The following is a 20,406-nucleotide window of genomic DNA, read 5'->3' on the forward strand; positions in this document are numbered from 1 at the left end:
CCCTGGGGAGGTCTCGGGCCACCTGACACAAACCTAGCACAGAGCTCTTGGTAACAGATGGGGCCAGCTTCCCGGCCATTCTCACACCCGGGAAGGAGAGACTGTAGTGAGGTGTGTTCCCTGAGCTTCCTGTCCCTCCCCACATCATCTTCATGTACACAGCCCACAGGAGATCACTCGGTGTTGCTCTCGGGTACACGGCAAGTACCCAACATTGAGAAGCTGGAACAGTTGTTCATGGAAACCATTTTAATGCCAGGAAACCTGAGCTACTGCCCAGGGAAGCAGGTGCCCATTGAGCCACAGCCCCTGCCCTCCAGTTTCTGCTCAAGGTAGTGAAGTCTCCCTCTGCCTCATGGGTCCCCTGATGGTCCCACATTTGGGGGCCCACAGCATGAGGCAGCACTGCTACCTGTCAGGAATGGTGGGTTGGGGTGCATTTCATGTGCAGAGCACTTACCATCAGGTATTACAGTTGTCTTCATGCATAATCTCACTCCATTTGAAGCAATAAGCCTGTAGCATGCCTCTGTTCCACACGTGATTGGAGCTCGGAGTGGCAAAGTAATTTAGCCAGGGTCACACAGCGAAAGGCAAAGCTGAGATTTGAACCTGAGTATTTGGCTCCAGAGCCCTTTTGTTGTGCTTAAAATAGGAACCCAGACCAAAGAAAGGACACTGCTCTTTCTGTTGCTAAATGTTTTCCAGTGCTTTGTTTCCTTTGGAAAGAAATACACAGTTGTAAAGACGAGCCCTCAAAGCCTTCGGTCTGCAGAGTTGGGTCTGTAGGGTGTGGGGAGTTACCCAGGAAGTGGCAGCACCAGCATAGCTGGCTGTGGACACAGGTAACTGCACAACGCCTGGTTTTATTCAGCAAGCTCCTCGGTCCTGTCACTTCCTCTACAGTGCCTTCCCTTAGGTACAGGGCCTGAAGGCACACATGGAGGGAATAAAGGCAGGATTTGGATTTGGTCAGTGGTTTTGTGAAAAGGGAAAAGCAGCGGGCATGAGGATGAAACTGTGGCAGGGCCTTAACGGCCACCTCTCCGGGAGGTGGCCCTGTGTGGGAATGCTGCAGGGGAGCAGCTCCACCAGAGAACCCCACACAGCCACAGATGCAGAGAAGGGCTGCCAGTCTCACCTCCTCGGTGCTTCAGAGCCCTGCTGTTGGGCCCAGGACCTACCTTGGTACCTCTCAAGAGGGCCCAGGGAGGGCATCGGTCAGCGCCCTGTGTGTGCATGCACTTCACTTTGGAAGTGGATTCCCTGGAGATGAGTCCAGACTCCAACCTTCCTGCCCAGAGCCGGATGGGATACTGAACAAACTCCGAGGTGAGGGTCAGGTTTACATCCCTGTAGAAAAGCTGGTGCCCTTGGGCCCAAATGCCAGCTGAGGGCAGTGTGGGAACCAGGGTGCCTGCTTAGAAGTAAACCACCCCGACAGTGCTATTGGCTTTCACCAAGGTAGATTTGTGTCAATAAGACTTGGAGTCTGCTACCCAGTTCTGTGCAGACTTATGTCATAGCACCAACAGATTCTAAGAAATCCCTGCAGAATGAAACTGGTGAGAAGGTGGCCTTTGGTTACAGAAGGGACCCCAGGGGCGTCCACACCTGACATTCTCCATTTGCTCCTGCAGAGGAAACAGAGGTGGCTGGAAGCGCTTCAGCCCAGGCCTTGTCTGGTTGGACCCCCCATCAGGGCCATCTTGGCTGCCAACCCACGCAGGCCAGGCAGGTGAGGAGGTTCTTGAAGGGGACCCGTGCAGGTGGATGAATGAGGAAGCATGGCCAGGCAGTTGTCACCAATGAAAATCTCACCCACTGTCAATTTCCATGGCTCGTCTCTGCTCTTTGCCACCTATCCCCTTGCCAGGCCACAAAGAGCAGGGAGGGAAAGGGAGGAATAAGCCAAGACAGCCTTCTAAAAGATACTCTGCTCAGCTAGAGTCCATGGCTGCACAGGCTTCTCCCCAGCTGAGCGCCTAGACCACAGCCTCTGATCTGTCGGGGCTGAGGGAACATGAGCACATGGTGCAGGCTGTGGTCTCTGCAAGCCTTTATCCAGGTGGGGCTGACAGCAGGTAGCAGAGCCCTGAAGTCAGACCCTTCTGGCCCTGAGAGGTAGAGGGGGCCCCAGCAACCTGAGCGTTCTTCATGCTGAAGGCAAAGGCCCTTTTCTGGACTTTGGCATAAAAGACTCAAGTGAGGGGCGGGAAGACGCCCCCATCATGAATGGAGACACCCCCCAAAGACCAGCTCCACATACAACTGGGCTGGATGTCTTCACAGTGCTGTCACTCATCAAGACAACTGGCCTTGAGCTTTCTTCCCCCTGCAGAGGAGGGGCAGTGCCCTTGGTGAGGAGAAACCAGAGGTTCCCATTTTCATACAACAGGATCCTCCTCCTGGTGAGGAAACAGGTCCAGTGAAGGTAGGTGACCCACACAGGGTCTCACAAGGAACTGGGGTGCACAGCCAGGGTTCCTGGCTTCTTGGCCCAGAATTAGAAGGCATTTGACCCTCCATCAAAATAAATACTAAAAATATCACCAAGTTACCATAGTCCGTAATGGGCAAGCCTTGTTTCCAGTGGCTTTGCCCGAAAAGCTATACATTTTCTAGTTAGAACCTAAATCGCTTAAAAGATAGAAAAGCCGGAGTGTTCCATTTAGAATGCAGTTCCGTTGGGTGACAGGTTCCACTGCATGGCCTAAAATGAATCAGTGTTTATCAGCTGCATAAAGGATGTTATAGTGGGATGTTTTATACAGCAGGTAAACAGAAGGGATCGCAGCTTCAGGGAACACATGGTGGTTCAGGGCAGTATCCATCTCGTCCACGTACTCCACCTGCAGGGCGATGTTCAGTGCCTGGGACAGGGCCGTGATCTGGATGTGGTCACACTCCATGGCCATGGGCTCCACTTCCTGCAAAGCCAAGGTGAAGAAAACAAGGAAGCTTAGGGATTCCAGCAGAGGTCTGGGGCATGGTCACCCAGAGCACACTGGGAGGTGCTCTTCACTGCCACCTGGGAGGTGAGGTGCTGACACCTTCATGTCACAGGGGGAGCAGGCTCCAAGAGGAAGTGACGCCACTAGAAATCATCAAGCTTGCAAAAACTGAACATGGTTATCTTTTTATGCCAGGCTCTTTTACTAAACTGGAACGAGGCAGGAACTCTGCAGCCTGGCACCAGACAGAGCCACAAAAGAGCCTGTCCAGTAATGAATCTTCAGTGCTCAGAGAGGCCAGAGGCCCAGTGAGGGACTGAGTCTGGATGCTGAAGAGAACGGAGAGAGGCAGACCTGGGAGCAGATGTGGTGACTCACAGAGGGGCTGCTGCTGCCACACTAGGTCAGGGTCTAACTTTTTAAAGAGACCAAGATAGCCATAGGAAAATGGTCCAGTGTTTAGATGTTGGCCACAACTCCAGATTAAATAAATTGAAAGCCAAAAACACATCTTGGGACAAATGGAACTGCAGCTGATACTCTGTATTTTTATACACAGACCAGTCTAAAGCCTGGATTTTCCAGATGGGAACTCCCCAGGGACGGGAAGTGACCTGTCCCTAAACATACAGCCTGCTAACCCCTGAACTGCAAGGGTGGCTGACACCCACGTCCCCGGGCCAAGGATGGGAGCTGAAACTGCAGGAAACCAACGAGAGCCAGGCTTGCACCCCAAGACCCGAGCCCCAGGAGGACCTACATGAGTGCAGAAGCCTTTGATATCCACCTCCTCATCGACGAAGTGTCGGAAGAAGTCGGCGCGGTTCCGGATGAAGGCGGATGTGAGCAGCCGCAAGAACTGAACGATGCGGTCTGAGAAGCTCTGGTCGTTGAACACTTTGAGCAGGTTGGACACCGAGCCATCCTTCTCTACCAGCTCCACCACGCTGTAAAACTGCACCCCACTGGCCATCAGCAGGGGACACCCCAGCAAGACCCATGCCATCTGCCAGGATGTCCTCAGAATGTTCATTTCCAGATCCTCAAGCTATGGGATACATCAATCGGATTTTGGCAGAGCCAAGTGCTGAGGGCTAGTGCTACTGTAGCCCAGAGGCACATCTAGGGGACAGCATGGGTGTCCCCACCACCGCCTGTGTTAGAATTCCTCCATCACACATTCAGAGCTGCGGGGGCCCAGGTTCAACTGTCCCTGCACACATCAGCTGAGGTAGGAAGGGGTGAAAGAGGTGCCTCCTCCAGAGGGGTGCAGGCCCAGGGCCCCCCAGGCCACCAGAACCCACAGCAGGTAGCAACCCTGTCCTTCCCCAGCCCCAGGAGAGAGGGAAAGGGAAACATCCTCAGCTGGGGACTGAGGATCGGAAGAGTCTATTCTCATCTGCTCTGCCCATGAGAAGGCCCTGGCTCCTCAGCCAGCCTGGCACCCTTGAACTCACAGCATTAAAGAAGTTCTGGAATTTGTGCTCCTCAAAGCCAGCAGCCAAAAGGTCATTTGGGGTCTGCAGCACACACTCTTTGAACCTGCAGGGCAGCAGATTGGGTGGTCATAGAGGAATCCAGGGTGTCCCATGCTGAGGGGCCCATGTCACCAACAGGTAAAGTGCCTTCCACCTTGCAAAGTACATCCACGGGGCCCCCACACTGATGTGCTTTGTCTTCCCCTCTGTGAATCAACCCAGAGGTGACGATTACACCCCCTCCGCAGGTGAAGGGATGGGGGAAATCACCGCCCACTCCCAGGCTGCTGATCTCACTTTCCAAAGGTCTCCTGACTGCCCCTCCTTATCATCCTCTGACCTGGATGTGTCCACTTACCTCCTCCTACCTGTCCCCGGCCCCCCCCCCCCGGTGTGCCAGCGACACTCTGGCCTCCACCCCTGGCACAAAGCTCCCCACATGGATATGAGTTTCCAGCAGCACCTCATCTCTACCCAGTCATACCACCCACACAGAACCGTCCCTGTTCGCACTTCATCCCATGGCACCGACCAGAGCTCTGGGAATGCTCTCCTCGCCACCGCTGGTTTATTCCCCCTCATCAGAGCTACTGAACTTTACACTTCCAGGATTCCAGGAATTCTCCCAGCCAGGAGAATTAACACAGACATTATTAAGACCCAAATGGGCTGGGCGTGGAGGCATAGGCCAGTAATCCACCACTCTGGGAGGCTGAAGCAGGAGGATCACAAGTTCAAACCCAGCCTAGGCAACTTAGCAACTTAGTGAGACCTTATCTCAAAATAAATAAATGAATAAATAAAAATAAATAAATTTAAAGCTCTGGGGATGTAGCTCAGGGTGAAGGCCTTGGGGTCAATCCCCAGTGCCACAAAACAAATGCAAAACACCAAATGGTATAAACTTGCAAAGAAAGTGTACCTGAAAACAAAGATGATAAATACTCAAAACCCCTTGTTTTCCATTATTCGGTGTCATCTACGCTCTCAAGATCATGTGTCCTACTGTGAATGTGTGGTGGAAATGCTGTGTGGATTACAGTGTGTGGTCTCTTTCCAATTCTGTGCCCAGTGACCTCATTCTGCTACCTGGAAATCGATCATGACAGGAGTATTTACACCACAGCAATTGGTAAACACCCAGGCCTCCCTGATGTTAAACACTTGCTAGCACCCAACCACCCTTCCAGAGCCACCCAAAGACCCTTCTCTGTGAGTTCTGCTCCCACAGAAGGCTCTTAATGCACAGCCCCTCCCTGGCACCCGAATCCCTGCTCTGGGAGGCCTGGCAAGGAATCCCTGCCTGGGCCCTGGCTCCAGGACCCAGAGCTCTGCCTCAGACAAGACATAGCCCCAAGTAACTGCAGGAAGGGCTGCTGCTGTCTGCTGCCATGCATGGGAAGGACAAGGGAGCAGCTCTGTGGGACCAGCAGCCACAGTCACTGACAAGGTTGAGGAGTGGGGGAGAGATTTCACAAAGGAGGATAAAGTCACAGCCCCAGAGTATGTATGAGGGTCCATGTCTGAGGAGGGCCAGGCCCTGCCCAGTCCTCCAAGGACTTTGAGCCCCCAAGAATCAGGGCCAGGTGGGTCTTGGCTCCCCGATGCTTAGTATGGTCCAAAGCCTAGCAGCGCAGAACCTCGGAACCATTAAGACCTAAGTGTGAGGAACCTGCATCCTAACAAGCTCCCCTGGGCTCCTACAAATGTCCAAGTATGCAGAGCCCTGGAAGTCTAATGTCAGGTCACCGCCGGGACCAGCTCCAGACAGAGACCTTCTCTGCACTGGCCTCAGGGCCAGGCCGGGCCAGGCAGACACTGGACCACACACCCTCAAGCCCAAGGTCAGCGGCAATGATTTAATACGCCAAGGTAGAGCTTTTTTGTTGTTTTCTTCATGGAGTGAGTAACCAAGTAAGTGCTCAGGGTGCCTCACCCGGGCTGGCCCAGACCTGGGTGACACAGAGGCTAGAAGCACAAGGAAAATCACTGATGCCCCCAGGTTGCCTTCGGCCTCACCGCAGCAGCAGCTGGGCTTCCCCAGCATCCAGACCTCTGCCAGGAGCCACCGGGTCCCTCCCTCCCTCCCTCCCTCCCAGAGACCCAGGGCTGACCCAGCACGGAAACCCAGGGAGCCCTGCCACCCACCGCCACTCACTTGAGGATCTCTCTACTCTTGCCCAGCAGCGACTCTAGGTAGGAATAGCCCAAGGCCCGGTAGAAGCAGTTGCCATCCCCTCTGGTCTTGCGGATTGCAGTGAATCTTTTGCTGAGTTCCTGCGGACAGGGAAGGACGTGTGGACACCTGCAGTGATGCTGGCCTGGCCATGCGCCCCAGGTCTACCTCTCCCAGACCACACCCGCCCCTGCCCTTCAGTCTCGCCCACTCTCATTCCTTCAGCAAATACACAGATGGTGGCCTGGCATCCGGCAGAGAGCACTGTGACCACTGTCCCCAGACAGCTTATAGTCAGGGGAGGTGACAGGTGATTAGATGATGGTGAGAAGAGGGGTCTTATGGGGCAGGGGGTCCACACCAGGCTCCAGAAGCCAGGGAGGGCTTCTTGGAAGAATGGCCCCTCGAGAAGTGACAGCTGGCAGCAGAGTGGGGTGTGGCGGGCACCCAAGGGAGCAAATGACATGGGCCGGTGGGTTGGAGCCTCCCAGGCAGACTTGGCCGTCTGGACGGTGCTCCAGACGCTTCTCAACAGTATGAGAAATGTCCACAGTGCACCCCCGCAGGCCTGCTCCGAGCAGCCAGCGTCCTCTTCTGCGGCCTGGGCCCCCTGTCCTGCCTTGTCAGAGTTTTGTCAGAGGAGCACAGTTTGTAGGGGCTCAGCGAGCCCCAGCTCCCACCACAACGATGAGAAGGCCTGGAGTGGTCCGGGCCGCCTGAAGCAGGCTGGCCAGGAGGTGCCCACAAGACCCTGTTCTCAACCCCCCAGAGGACACTAGGGACACGAGTTGGGGTGCCCCAGCCCCTGCTCCTGCAGCTGTGTGCGGGTCTCAGGATGCCAACACCACCCGCCTACACTGCTAACTGACACCCACCCCTTGTGGGAGTCTCAGATAAGTCAGGGACGGGAGGCTGTGCCCTGTGTTTTGAGGACCCCAAGGAGGGGCTACAGCAGCACTGGGTGTCCGTCCTGGAGCTGGCCCGTCCCGCCCATGTGTGCAGCAGGGCAGAGGCACTGCCAGAGATGGGCCCCACGCGCCTTCTACTGCCCTGGTCCCAAGGGTGATCTTCTTGGCCCTGCAGCAACTGCCCTTGTCCTGGGAGGTGCCCCAGTGCAGTGGTCAGGAAGGTAGTCCATGAGGCCAGGCCACCTGGGTTCAATTCCCAGCTCAGCCACTCAGGTACTGTGATTGTGCCTCAGTTTCCTCAGCTGTAAAAGGGGGATAATAGTCCTTGCCTCACAGAGTTGTAAGAAAGTTCCAGGGAGTAGATGAAGCTCTAAGAATCATGCTTAGCTTTTGAAAAAAAAAAAATGTTTTGTCTTTTTGGCCAGAAAAGGATTTCTTGCTAAGGCACAGGCCCAGCACCAGAATATTCTGGGAGTGCTATAGTTGGCCGGGAACCTGCTGCAAACTGAGTCTTCAAAGCGTCACCCACTTCTTTGCACCCAACTCCATTCCACTTCATTTAAACTCATCTTTCTACCCTCTGGCTCACCTGGATTTTCCTCTGATAAATTCTGTTTTCAGGATGATCCCGAAGAATCGATAGAATGTCACATTTTTCTGATATTAGGTTGAAAGATGTTTCACTCTGAAAGACAAGGAAAGATGAAACGTTGTGACCATCCCAAAATTGCCTGGGTTCACCCAGCTGAGAGCCTTTTAGCTCCTGGTCACCCTGAGCAGCAAATGATACCTTCACTCAACCTGTGAGCATGTGACCAGCATCCGAGATGCTTGCCCGGACTGTCACTGTCCCCAGACAAGACGGTTGGGATCAGTACCATTATGAAGAAGTGTCTCTGGTTATAGGAAACTTGTCCTGTAACCTGCAGACTGACTCACCTCATCAACCTCAAACCTAATGAATCTTCATGCAGGAATCTTACATGTCCTTTCGTCTCCTTCTGTCCTTCCTGTCCCATTCCCTCATGCACTCCTTTATTCACCCACCAATTCCTGAAGATCCAGCCTATGCCAAGTACAATGTCTCATGCTGGAAACAGGGAGGGAAGAACCCCAGTGCCCACTCACCCCAGCAAAGCTTGTAGCTTAGAGGAAAACTAATGATGCCAGGTAACAAGGTCGGTCACCAGGGGAGGCCACCCTGTGTGGCACTGGAGGAGGGCTGGAGGGCAGCATGGGGAAGGGCGCTGAGACCTGAGTCAGCAGAGCTGACCAGCAACAGGGGGCACTGTGCATCCCGCTTGCAGGTCAAGGTCACACTGCAACTCAGCTCTGGGTCAAGGTCATTTCCAACCCAGAAAGGCCAACATCCCAGAGTCAGGGTCTCTCCAGGTCTGAAGAACTCAGCTGGCAGGGAGGGACCATGGCAGGGGAAACTCCAGGACCCGGGACCCTGCAGGAGCCATCTGTGTTCAGACAGCCACCTCCCCACAGTGGGCTTTCCTACCACCCATCAGGGCTCAGAAAAGTGGGTGATGCACCCCATCTCCAACCTGTTCCTCGTGTCAGCACAGAAACAACACAGGAGGATGATGTTCAAGCCGCCTGTGGTTTAAAATAAGGGGGCCCTGCGTGCAACCCCGGGAGACCATTTTCAGGCAGAAGTGCATGGGTGAAAGGTTGGTTGCCTTGAACTGCTCTATCTGAAAACAAACGCCCGCCCTCCTCCTTTATGCCATCGTTTTTGGCACAGAGCTGTGGCTGCAGCTCCTCCTTCCCTTGATGCCTTGGAGCCCATCGGTCTGTCCCAGGGGCCCCTCCGCCTCGCTGCTGACTCACGGCTAATCCCAACCCAAACCCCACACCTGGAGGGGCCGTTGATGTCACAAACCGCATCCCCATGGCAGGAACGTCCCCGTGCCTTTGAGGCGTAGTTTCCTCCCAAGGTGAGTCCCCAGAGGCAGAGAGCTGGGCCACGCGGTTACACAGTGAAGCCTCGGTGACTTTAGGGTCACTCCTGTCTCTGCAAGGGACAGGCTCTGAACTTCTGATAATGACCTTCTCTGGGCCCAATTCCAGTACCTGACATCAGGACGGGGAGAGGCGTTGGGACTGGGAAGGGGCAACTCCAGGAGGCACAGATGACCCTCCCTCCAGTCTCCAATGCTGTACAGCACCGGGCAGTGGGCCCTACTGTCCACCATCTCCAGCCCACCTGTCTGATTGCCCAGGGACCATCATAGAGCCAGGTATGGCGGGCAGATGAAACGTCCGTTAAATGAACAATAAAAGCCACCACCTCCATGAAGTCTTTGTGCTCCCTGTTCCCATGCTGAGCCAGGCTTGGGCTCTCCCTGAACTCACACTTCAGTCCTTTGCTCCCCTCCTGGTGGGCCCACACATGCCCACCCCTAGACTTAGGAGGGAGAGTCAAGGCAGCTTCCCAGAGGAAAACCTCACAATAGAGAAGAATCTGTTGTCCCAAAGGACAGGAGAAAGTGTGTTTGCAAAACAGGACCTGAGTGTACAGGTGCTTGGGGTGGGGATGTGGGATTCTGGGTTTCATTTCTAGAAGTTTCCATCCCATACCCAACTTTCTTTACAAAACTAAGTCAGCCTCAGGATCCCTCCCTGTCTGCCCAGGAACCATGGCACAAGCTGGCGGGCTGCGCAACCCCCAGAGGAATCAGACAACTGCTCCGGCAGTATCTGATGGCTACTGTCCTACCCACCACTACCCATTTCTTCCACATTAACAACCCCAGCTGCACTCTGGGCAGCATTATGAAAATGACAGGGTAAAGCACGACTATCCTACCTCCTTCCCAATCATCTTCCTAGCCTCCCTTGCAGCTACAGGTGGCCATGTAACCAGAACTAGCCAACCAGACCCATGGGAGGTCTGTTGGGGCCTGCTGGGAAAGTTTTTGATTTGGATAAAAAGAACAGGGATGGCAAATCCAACTCCTTCCCCACTCTTCCTCCCTTTAATGCAGGTGCAACTTCTTTATAACAGCCATCCTGTGAGCACAAGTTGGGAGCCAACATACAGAGGATAATTTGATGATCTCTTGCTACTCAAAACCCAAGACACAAAAGTAGTGACAAGTGCCATTATTGTGACCCTACTCTATACCAAACCCTGGGACAGAGGCTCTCGTATCCCCATTATCTCATTTAATCATCACAGCAATCTTGTGAGGTGGGCATTTTTATACCCACATTACCAACAAGGTTGGATCCCTTGTGGCAGGAAGTGATTTAATATACCCCTGTGTGACTCTGAAGCCATGCAAAGGCAACCATGCCAAGTGCTGGGCATGCAGAGCCCAGAGTCCAGCAGCTCTCAAAGGACCAGGGCTGCCAGGCCACAAAACAGTGTTCTGTTTGGGATGGCTGGGCCCAAGCCGCTGCCCTGGCCCTGCAGCTGTCCCAGACACACAGACAGCCTGGTCCTGCCTCCAGCTCCCAAGCCTGGGAGAGGTTCGTCTAGGGGACCAAGGACCATTCCTAGGTGATACCCAGGCTCAGCATTAAGACATCATGGGCTGTAGGTGTAGCTCAGGGCACAACACTCGTCTGGCATGTGTAAGGCCCTGGGTTTTATCCCCAGCAATAAAAAAGACATCAGCAACATGGGCAGGAGAAGTTAGTCTCTTCCACTTCTTCAAGCCTTTTAACACTGTCAAGAAGGTACTCAGCTTCTACTTTACCTTGAACTCCTTTCTACTTAGTCTCTATTTTGAAGTCTAAGTAGACCTCTGATTCGCAGCTTTAAATTGCCCTATTTCCATTTGCAGGGTTTTTGAACTTACAAGACAGCTTTACTGACTTCAGGGGCAATTTTATAAAAAGGTTACAGTTTTTGATCTAAATCACAGGAGACTGACATTATTAGCATAACAAACAACAGTCACCAGCGTGCAGTTAATTTTGTACTCACACCATGTGCTGATGCCAACGATATGAGTGGGATCCCAGAAATCTCAATCTTAATCCCTTCTCCTTGAATGGATCTCAAGGGGACCCTCAGGCATGCCAGAAGGCACAGCTGTACCACCTGGCAGTGCCCCTTCATCCCAATTCATTCCAAGTCTCATTACTTCACTAGCAATGCATTTGGACTTTATAAAAGTCTTGCTGTTTTTGCAGAGAGCTAACTTAAATTACAGCTTGAGGCTTTTAAAAAATGGATTAAAAAGCAGAACAACCATATCTAATGCTGCTTGGGCATGGACTGGCACAAACAATAAAAAAAAAAAACAGACCCTCCCCAAATGTCGGGGGCAAGGGGATCACAGGACATAAGCCGGCGATATTTACTTAGCAGTTTCTGAGGTGGCATCACTGGAAAAGTGGAAAGAGTTTAAAGAGTTGATCCTAAATAAAGAGAGATACGTACTTCAGTATAGAAAGTCTCCATCCCGAGGCAAAATGAGGCACCTTTACGGAGGGTCAGGGGAGCACAAGGCAGGACATGCCCGGGAGCCCACTTGGGTCCTGCATTGGACATTTGAGCATCAACTTTGCATTTGGCAAATTCACTCATGCTACTTGAAACGGTGACACTGAGGCATACACACCGGACGGCACCTAGGGCCCCACCTCCTGCCTGCCTTGGTTTCTGCGCCGCCTCCGTTTATTCCTTTTACCCAGTTGCACCCATTCCTCCATGCCCCAGCTGTCCATGTTTCTAAGGCACATCTCTCCACATCCATCTGTCTTCTAAAATCATTGTGATGAAACACAGGCAACACAAAATACACTGTTTTAACCATTTTCAATGCACAATTCAGTGGCATAGAGCACATTCGACCTCGTGTGGCCATCGCCACCCTCCATCTCCAGAACAACATCGTCCCGTCCGAAACTCCGTCCCCACTAAACACGACCTCCCTGTCCCCTCCTCCCCTGGTCTCTGGCACCCGCATTTCTACTTGGTCTTCAGAATTTCACTACTCTGGAGGACTATGGTTCATTACACATTCACATAAATGGAACGCAGATGTCTTTTTAAAAAGTTTTTTTGTTTTTTGGTTACCAGGGATCGAACTCGGGTCCTTGCACTTGCGAGGCAGGCGGCGGAACCACTGAGCTAAATCCCCGGCCCCTAAAAAAGTTTTTATGTGTTTGTGTTTTAAGTTTGCATACATATTATTTTATAGATACCATGGCTTTTTCTTGGCTCAATGCTATTTAGAATCCTCCCTCTTGACAAGCCGCCCGGGCAGGGATCCTCCATCCACAGGGGATGAAACCTTAGGTTGGCTCCAGCACCCCGTAGTGGTCTCAGGTGTTTACTGGGGCGTCCAGGTGACACCACCTTGGCCCTCAAATCCCTGCCTAGCACACCTCCAGGGTGACCCCAAGTCCTTATCCTTAACATACAGACACACACACACACACACACACACACACACACACACACACCACAAGCGCAGCCCTGGTCCCACCCCCCGTAAGATGAGAGACCCAAACTCCAGGCAGAACGGGGGCACACCCTCCAATTGCTGGCTCATACATCAGGAGCAGTGCACTGGGTCTGACCTTGGCTGGCACTAATTAGTATTTGCTTTTAAAAGTCAGGCTGAAAATTTCCAGGAAGTTATAAAGAAGGAGCAGAGAGGCCACACCTGATCATCCTGCCAGAGCTAATCAGGCCACAGGAAAGAATTTTAGCTCTTTAATTGCTGGTTTACAAATAGATATTAATTAACTAAGTCAGGCAGTGCCTCAGCTTGGAAACAGCTGTTAACAGGAGACACTAATGAACTCGGCAGTCAGGCCTCAGGGTCACACCTCTGACCATGAACACCACTGAATCCCTTCGCCCACCTGGGGCCAGGGGGCCATCCCAGCTCCTGCCAGCCCATCTCCCTCCACACTACCCCCTGATGTGAACCTCTTTAACCAGGCCCAGACCCCCGAAGCCACTGCTCACTGCACGGCCTGATCCCGGGCCACCAACAGGTTTCCAGAAGAGGCTGGAGGCAGGGAAGGTTCAGAACTGGGCTATCTGCCCCTCTCAGAAGGTCTAAGTCCCTTCCGGACTGCCCTGGCCCTGCCTGCCAGGGGCTGGGTCTCTGCAGTGGGCTGTTCCAGGCACTAGAAGAAAATGGCCTCTTAAATGCCTGGTCGGGGATAGGATATATAATATATATGCCTTAAAATGACACAAATTTCATCACTTAGAGTTGGAGGGCAAAAGTCCAAAATGAACCACCGGGCTAAAGTCAAGATGAGAATGGGCTGTGCCCCTTCTAGCACTCTGGGGACTCAGGTGCCCTGCCCTCCTCAGCTCCTGGAGGCTGCCCACATTCCCTGGCACATCCCCTCCTTGTACCCCTCTGACCTCTCGTCCCTCTCTAAGGATGCTGTGGTCATATCACTGCACCTACCTGCCTGACTCAGGGTCACCTTCCCATCTCAGATCCTTAAACACAGCTGCAAAGCCCTCTCACATGGCAACAGCCATGGTTCTCGGAATAGGACATGGACATCTTTTGGCAGGGGCCATTACTCAGTTTCCTGTATGTTCCTTCTCTGCTGTTTGGCCAAGACATTTGAGAGAAGACCCTGCACCTGGGTCCCCTGGGATGCAGTTTCTGGACGGCTTTGCAGAGCCCCTGAGCACTGTCCCCTCTCCGATTGTGTCTGAACATCTCCTACCATGCTCCATATATCCAGCATTTCCCAGTTCACCTGTCCCTAACCTCTTTCTTCTACCTCAGACTTCTCCAGCTCCAACCACCCAGAGTATAACCCCCAAATCTAGGATCACTCTTCTACTTTTCCACTACATTGGCTCTGCTCCTGAGTCTACAGTATGAACCTCTACCATCTTCCCCAAGAAGGCTGCAATAAAGTCTACCCAACCCATCTCCTGGCCTCCATTTCTGGACCCATCCTGATGGTTTCTCCACAAACAGCCAGTGCAAGCTGCTTCAGAGATGAGGAGATGCCCTTCCTCAATACCTCTGCTATGGTGTGGACACCTGTCTGCTCCCAAACTCAAATTGAGACTTAATTGCCACTGCAACAGCAGTAAAAAGTCAGGGCTCTGCCCTCATGAGTGAACTAATGCCATTGGCCATTATCATGGAGCATATTCATTCCCTCTTGGTCTCACTAGCTTTCTCCTTCTGCCATATGCCTTCCATTCTGTTATGATGCTAGCCTGATGCTAGCACCTTGCTCTTGGATTTCTCAGGCTCCAGAACCATATCCTAATAAATCTCTATTCATTTTAAATTACTCAGTTTGTGATATTCTCTTAGAGTAGCTGTTGCTCTAACAAATTCCTGAAAATAGTAATGGCAGTGGCCTTGGAGCTGGGTGATGGGCACGGGCTGGAATAGTTCTGAAATGCATGTTGGAGACAGCCTATATCACCATGAATGGAGCATTAAAGGCCAAGCCTGGGTTGGGCTCAAGAAGAGGAAAGCTGTAGGGAAAGTCTGAATTTTCTTAGAGATTGCTTAAGTGGCTGTGAGCAGAGTGCTGATACAAATCTGGACAGTAAAAGTCAGGCTGATAAGGTCTCAGCTGGAAATGAGGAAGGACTTCCTCATCATAAGGTGGCAGATAACTTGCCCAAGGGCTCTGTGAAAGGCTAAATTTAAGAGCAATGAGCTAGGATACCTGGTAGTTGAACTCTCTAAGTAGCAAAGCAGCCAAGCTGCTGAGTGTCTTCTTTCAACACGTTCCCATTGACTTGAACTACCAGTGGTACATGCATGACTCTCCCATTGGGCAGCTTGTACCATTGGTGGTAGAAATGGTACAGTCATACATGGGACAATCATGCATGTACCACCAGTGGTTCAAGCTGCTCAGCAGGGAGATGTATGAATTACAGCTCCATTGTGAACATGTTAACCACAGAGAGTAAAATGTGAGAGGAGAGAAATGCTATAAAGATGGACTTTATAATCCAAGGGAATGAAATGAGCAAAGTTTGCAGCCTGGCCATGTAAAGAATGAAACCACATCTGTACATCTGTGGGACAGCAAACCAAAGGAGTCACCAAGCGGGCCTTTGCTAAAAGGATGAATATGACTAGAAAGGAGTCTGGCACAGGTGCCACCTGCTTTGCCCAAGCATCTGCTCCCTGTATTCCAGGACAGCCTATATTCCTGGTGGGCAGCTGTGGCTTGGGCAAGGCTGGATATGGCCAGTGCTGAGGCCCCAGTGGCCACGGCAGTGACTTGTGGTACAATGGGTATGGGGCTGCCCTGCAAGCCTAGAGAACACAGAGCTGTGGAGCCAGGGCTTTCTCAAAGGATACTGCTGACAGCCTGGGGGCAAAGGGACCTGTCACAGGGCAGGGCCACTGGAGAGAGTTCCCACCACAGTAATTTTTGTATAGCCATAGGAACAGGACAGCTGGCATGATCCCGACTGTAGAGATACCAGTGTATAACAGCAGCCTGAGAGAGCAGCAGACACAAGGCTCCAACCTTGAGACTGCTGCACAGGCTGTGCCAAGCAAAGCCATATCGTGGGCTTCTCAAAGCCCTGGGGGCCCAACCCCTGCCTATTGGGTCCAGCAGGCAGGAAATAAGAGTCAAGGAAGGTTATTCCGAGAACCTCAAGATTTAATGTTATTCACCCTGTGGGTGTTGGACTTACTTAGGACCAGTGCCCCTTCCTTCTTGGCTACTTCTCCTTTGGAAGGCAGTGTCTGTCCCAGGCCTGTTCCTCCATGGTGTCTTGGATGTGCATAATTTGTGCAACTTCATGCTGCATAGCTGGAGAGCAATCTGCCTCAGGATATGACCTTCCTGAGTCCCACACATACAAGACTCATTTGAGACTCTGGACTTCGGGCTTTTGAGTGGGGCTAGAATGAGTTAAGACTTTGGGAGCTACCAGGGCGGAATGGGTGCATGTTGAGTAAGAGAAGTACATAATGGAGCATGGAGTGGGGAGGCAGGATGCCGCAGCTTGGATGTCCCCGCCCAAACCCATGTTGGAATTTATCTGTTACTGAACAGTGTTAAGAGGCGGTAGCTTTAAGAAGGGATTAGGCCACGGGAGCTCCCCATAAGGGCTGGACTAAGGCGTTCTCATGGGAGCAGATGTGCCTAGGCCCTTATCTCTGGCTTCTCACCTATCATTCTACCCTTGTCACATTAGGATACAGCAAGAACATCAGCCCTTGATCTCAGACTTCCCAGCCTCCAGAACTGGAAGCCAATACATTTCCAGTTATTATAAATTCCCCGGTCTATGGCATTGATTACAGCAGCACAAGCTGAGTAAGACACTCCCCAACAGCCTCCTCCCTTAGAGAAAGACTCGGTGTTTTGAAAACAGTCTCCCAGCTCTGACCTCATTTGGCCCTTGCTCACCTTGCTCTGAGTCCCAGCCACCCTGGCCTTCTTTCATTTCCTCCCACAGGACACGCCCATGTCCACCTCGGGGCCTTTCCACGTGCTGTTCCTCTCCTGGGGTGCTCCTCTGCCTCTTCACATGACTCGGGTGATGCTGCTCATCAGAGGCCTTCTGGACCTCCCCACCCATCCCTATCACCTTAGTTTGCTTCAGCACTTCAGGCCATGACAGACACGGCCACTTGTTTACTTACACCCTGTCTTCCTCTGCTAGAATGTCAACTGCATGAGGATGGGGACTTCGCCTGTCCCCACTGAATCTCCAGCACCAGGCACACAGGAATGCTCCAAAAATCGACACTGAATGTTCTGAGTTGAATTGGGTCCCCAGAATTGACATAACGACGTCCTAGCTTCCAGACCTCAGAACATAGCCTTATTTAGAAACAGGGTCACTACAGATGTAAGCAGTTAAGGTGAGGTCACACTGGTGTCCCTATAAAAGGAGAAACTTGGACACAGGCAGGGAGAACACCACATTCGGGCTGGTGCTCTGCCACAGGCCCAAGAGCTACCGGAAGCTGAGAGTCAGGCTGCGCCAGATCCGCCCCCACACACAAAGCGCCCTAAGAGGCATCGAGGCCCAACATACAGCTTGATCTTAAACTTCTGTGCTCCCCTGAGCAAGACAATGAACTCCTATGATTCTGCAGCACCCAGCGCGTGGTGCTCATTACAGCAGCCCCAGAAACAGACACTGCGTTAATGAGTGAAACAGGTCTGCAGCTCCACCGCAACCTGTGTCTACTTCACTGCCAGAGTGTCCACTCTAGACCATTCTCACTCATCCTGAATGTGACAGTCCCTCCCCTGCCGCAACCCAACTCCACAGCTCAGCGGACAGAGCCCTTCATTCCTACCCCATTAAAGCTTCCAGACTCACCTCAGGGCTGCCCAAGTCCTCTGCACCTACAGAGGCTGTTGACTTTTGCCAGGATACCTCACTCTTGAGCATATTTCAAGGCCATTAAGCCCACCATCCCTGCTGCTTAGGAAGTACTCTGCTGTGAATCCTTTCTGAAGACTCCTATACATCCTTCAATACCCTGCTCAAGACCTCTTCAGGGAAGCCTTCCCCAGCCAACACTCCCCACTCTCTCAGAGTTCACTGTGCTCCCACAGCCCTGGTCAGCCGTGTAGGCTATGTCAGTTGCTTAGGGTTTGCGTGTCCAGCTCTGGCCTGGCCAACAGGCATCAAAGAGGCAGGCACCTGGGCTCCTCACTGCTCAGCATGGGTGCGAATAGGGAGCCCACAGAGGGCTTGTTTGATAATTGACAGGATACGCATAAGAAGACCCGAGGTTTTACTCTTTGTGTCTGACTCTTCTTTTCCAAGTGCTAACTACCTGGAGTGGGCATAGGACCCCCCACACACACACACACTGTTTGCAGCCTTCCCAGCAGCAGCACCTGCCCTCTCCCAAGGGCCTTTGTGTTTCCAATCAAAACAGATGGGCCCCCTTCTAGTGCCCCTTGGGCACCAGGGAGAAGCAGGAAATTGATGCTTCCAGTTGCCCTGGGCCTCCCTAGCCACACCCCAGCAGGAGGCCGGCAGGTCTGGGACAGTCTAGCTCAGGGGCCCTGGCTGCCCATGCTGCACTCAGAGCAGGCTCTGACCCATGTCCCAGCTCCACAGCATTCTGCAGTAGAGACTCATTTTCCTACCCAGGTGTGGGAGGGAGGAGGCCAGGCACGAAGAACCAGGCACCAGTGGACACTCATTTCCAGGGTTTGGTTATCACAGCAAAATCTGCGGCTAAACATCCATGCTCCACACCTCGGCCTCAGGAGGTCCTCACAGCAGCCCAGAATACAGATGCGCAAAGGGAACCCAGCCACACTTCTCACTTTCCAAGGGGCAGGGGGAGACATCCACCAGGGCCCACAGTCTACAAGCTCCCAGGAGCTACCGCCCTGCAAGATGCCTGACCCCCATGGCAACCTGATGTAACAAAGCGAGCACTGGACCGGGATCCAGAGGCTGGATTCAACTCCCAGTCCAAGTACCAGCACTTTCCCTGTCTGGTCTGTTTCCACGCCTTTCTGCTTGGCCAGGACTCTGATTCTGGGGTTCTTCTGGGCTGCTTTCCCTGGACCCCTAACTCACTTGCTGCAACCTGAGGCAGCTTCTCCACGTGGGTACTAGATCCAAAGACCTGCTGGCATCCAGGGATGGAGCATATGTCTAGCCATCCAAGGTACAAGCGACCCCGCCACTCGTGCAAGCCCTAGGTCCAGTCCTGGGCAGAGGGGCAGGAGGCAGTGGTCTCCGATGGCCGAGCCCTCGGGGTGGGGCCACGAGCTGCGGGCGGGAAGAGGGCTCCTTAACAAAGCCGGGACCCGGAGCGCTGGGGGATCCCATCCCTGCTGCAGTTGAGGGCACCTACGGTCCGCTTCAGGTGGCACCTGGAGAAGACGCACCGGGGACCGAGGCCTCGGGGCGAGCTGGACCTCCTGACTTAGGCGCCCCGGGAAGACAGTAGGGTGCGCCCCGGTCTCGGGCGCCGGTTAGGACTCAGGGTTTCAAGGGTCAGAACGCCACGGGGACCGAGCAGGGGACTGAGCCCGCAATAGCACAGGCGCGGGTCGGCGACCCCGCCCCCGCGTCCCCTCCCTGCTCCCTCTTCCAATTTCTCCCCCAGAGCCACTGACCATAGTGACCTGAGCCGTGAGGCCGCGTCCCGCCCCAGAGAGGAGCGATCCGGTGCTGGAAGGTGCCACGAGAGGCGCTGCTCGGCTCCACCTTTGGGTCGGGCGGCAGGGGCCTCGAGGGTGTGGGATGTACGGAGAATACACCCTACCGCTCAGAAAACCAAAGGCTAGACCTCCACTGTGTCCCAGCAAGACACGCGCCCCGCGATTGACGTGGACAGCGAGCAATCAGAGGCCGGGCTCCAGGACGACACAGAAAGTAGGTGGGACTTCACGAACTCTCAGCCTATGTTTTAGGATATATTTGACAGAGTACCGCCCCTTTTTAAAGACACAGAAAATTTTTAACTAGCAAAGGAGCCCAACCCAGAAAGACAGGTCCTCCTTTGTGAAGGCTGAAGGGCTTTTAACTAAAACTACAAACTAAAATCCTCTGGAAGATTAGCTGGCCCTCATTAATTCACAATCAAAGTCACATAAGTATAGTTTGCTCAAGATCAGAGGGCAGGAGCTTAGGAAACGCGTGTCCAATAACATTGTCACCTGCCTGCTCCTGTGTAGCTACTAAGTAATATTTTACCCTCTTCCAACCTGTGAATCAGTAGGTTGCCATGCACCCAATTAATGTTTGTTGAATGAACACATTTTCAGGATGGTTGGCTGAATGGCTCTGGAATTGTAAGGCTGTGTAGGAGGCGCAAACTGAACAGGGGTAGGTGACTCACCTGCGTACAAGCTCATTATTACTGGACATCAAACAAGGAGCAGCTATCATTCAAACACTGGTTCGCAGCCCTGGGGGGAGGCTACTGTGGGTGAGGAGGAAGGATTTGTGAAGAAGG

The 20,406-nt window shown here is 53.0% G+C and overlaps 1 protein-coding gene across 1 annotated transcript; it reads right to left on the reverse strand.

The window, feature by feature from the left end:
* Positions 1–231: 231 nt before the first annotated feature.
* On the reverse strand, positions 232–19,784 carry Otub2 (OTU deubiquitinase, ubiquitin aldehyde binding 2). Its single transcript, XM_004837051.3, has 6 exons — positions 19,565–19,784; positions 8,106–8,201; positions 6,591–6,709; positions 4,412–4,496; positions 3,715–3,909; positions 232–2,930 (listed from the first exon to the last, which is right to left on the reverse strand). The coding sequence occupies exons 1-6, from the start codon at positions 19,565–19,567 to the stop codon at positions 2,724–2,726; spliced, it is 705 nt and encodes a 234-aa protein (XP_004837108.1). The 5' UTR covers positions 19,568–19,784; the 3' UTR covers positions 232–2,723.
* Positions 19,785–20,406: the final 622 nt, after the last annotated feature.

This window comes from Heterocephalus glaber, unplaced genomic scaffold (genome assembly GCF_053883595.1).
Source record: "Heterocephalus glaber isolate CG9 unplaced genomic scaffold, H.glaber_assembly_v1.0 deba00001608, whole genome shotgun sequence".
Classification (NCBI taxonomy): Eukaryota; Metazoa; Chordata; class Mammalia; order Rodentia; family Bathyergidae; genus Heterocephalus; species Heterocephalus glaber.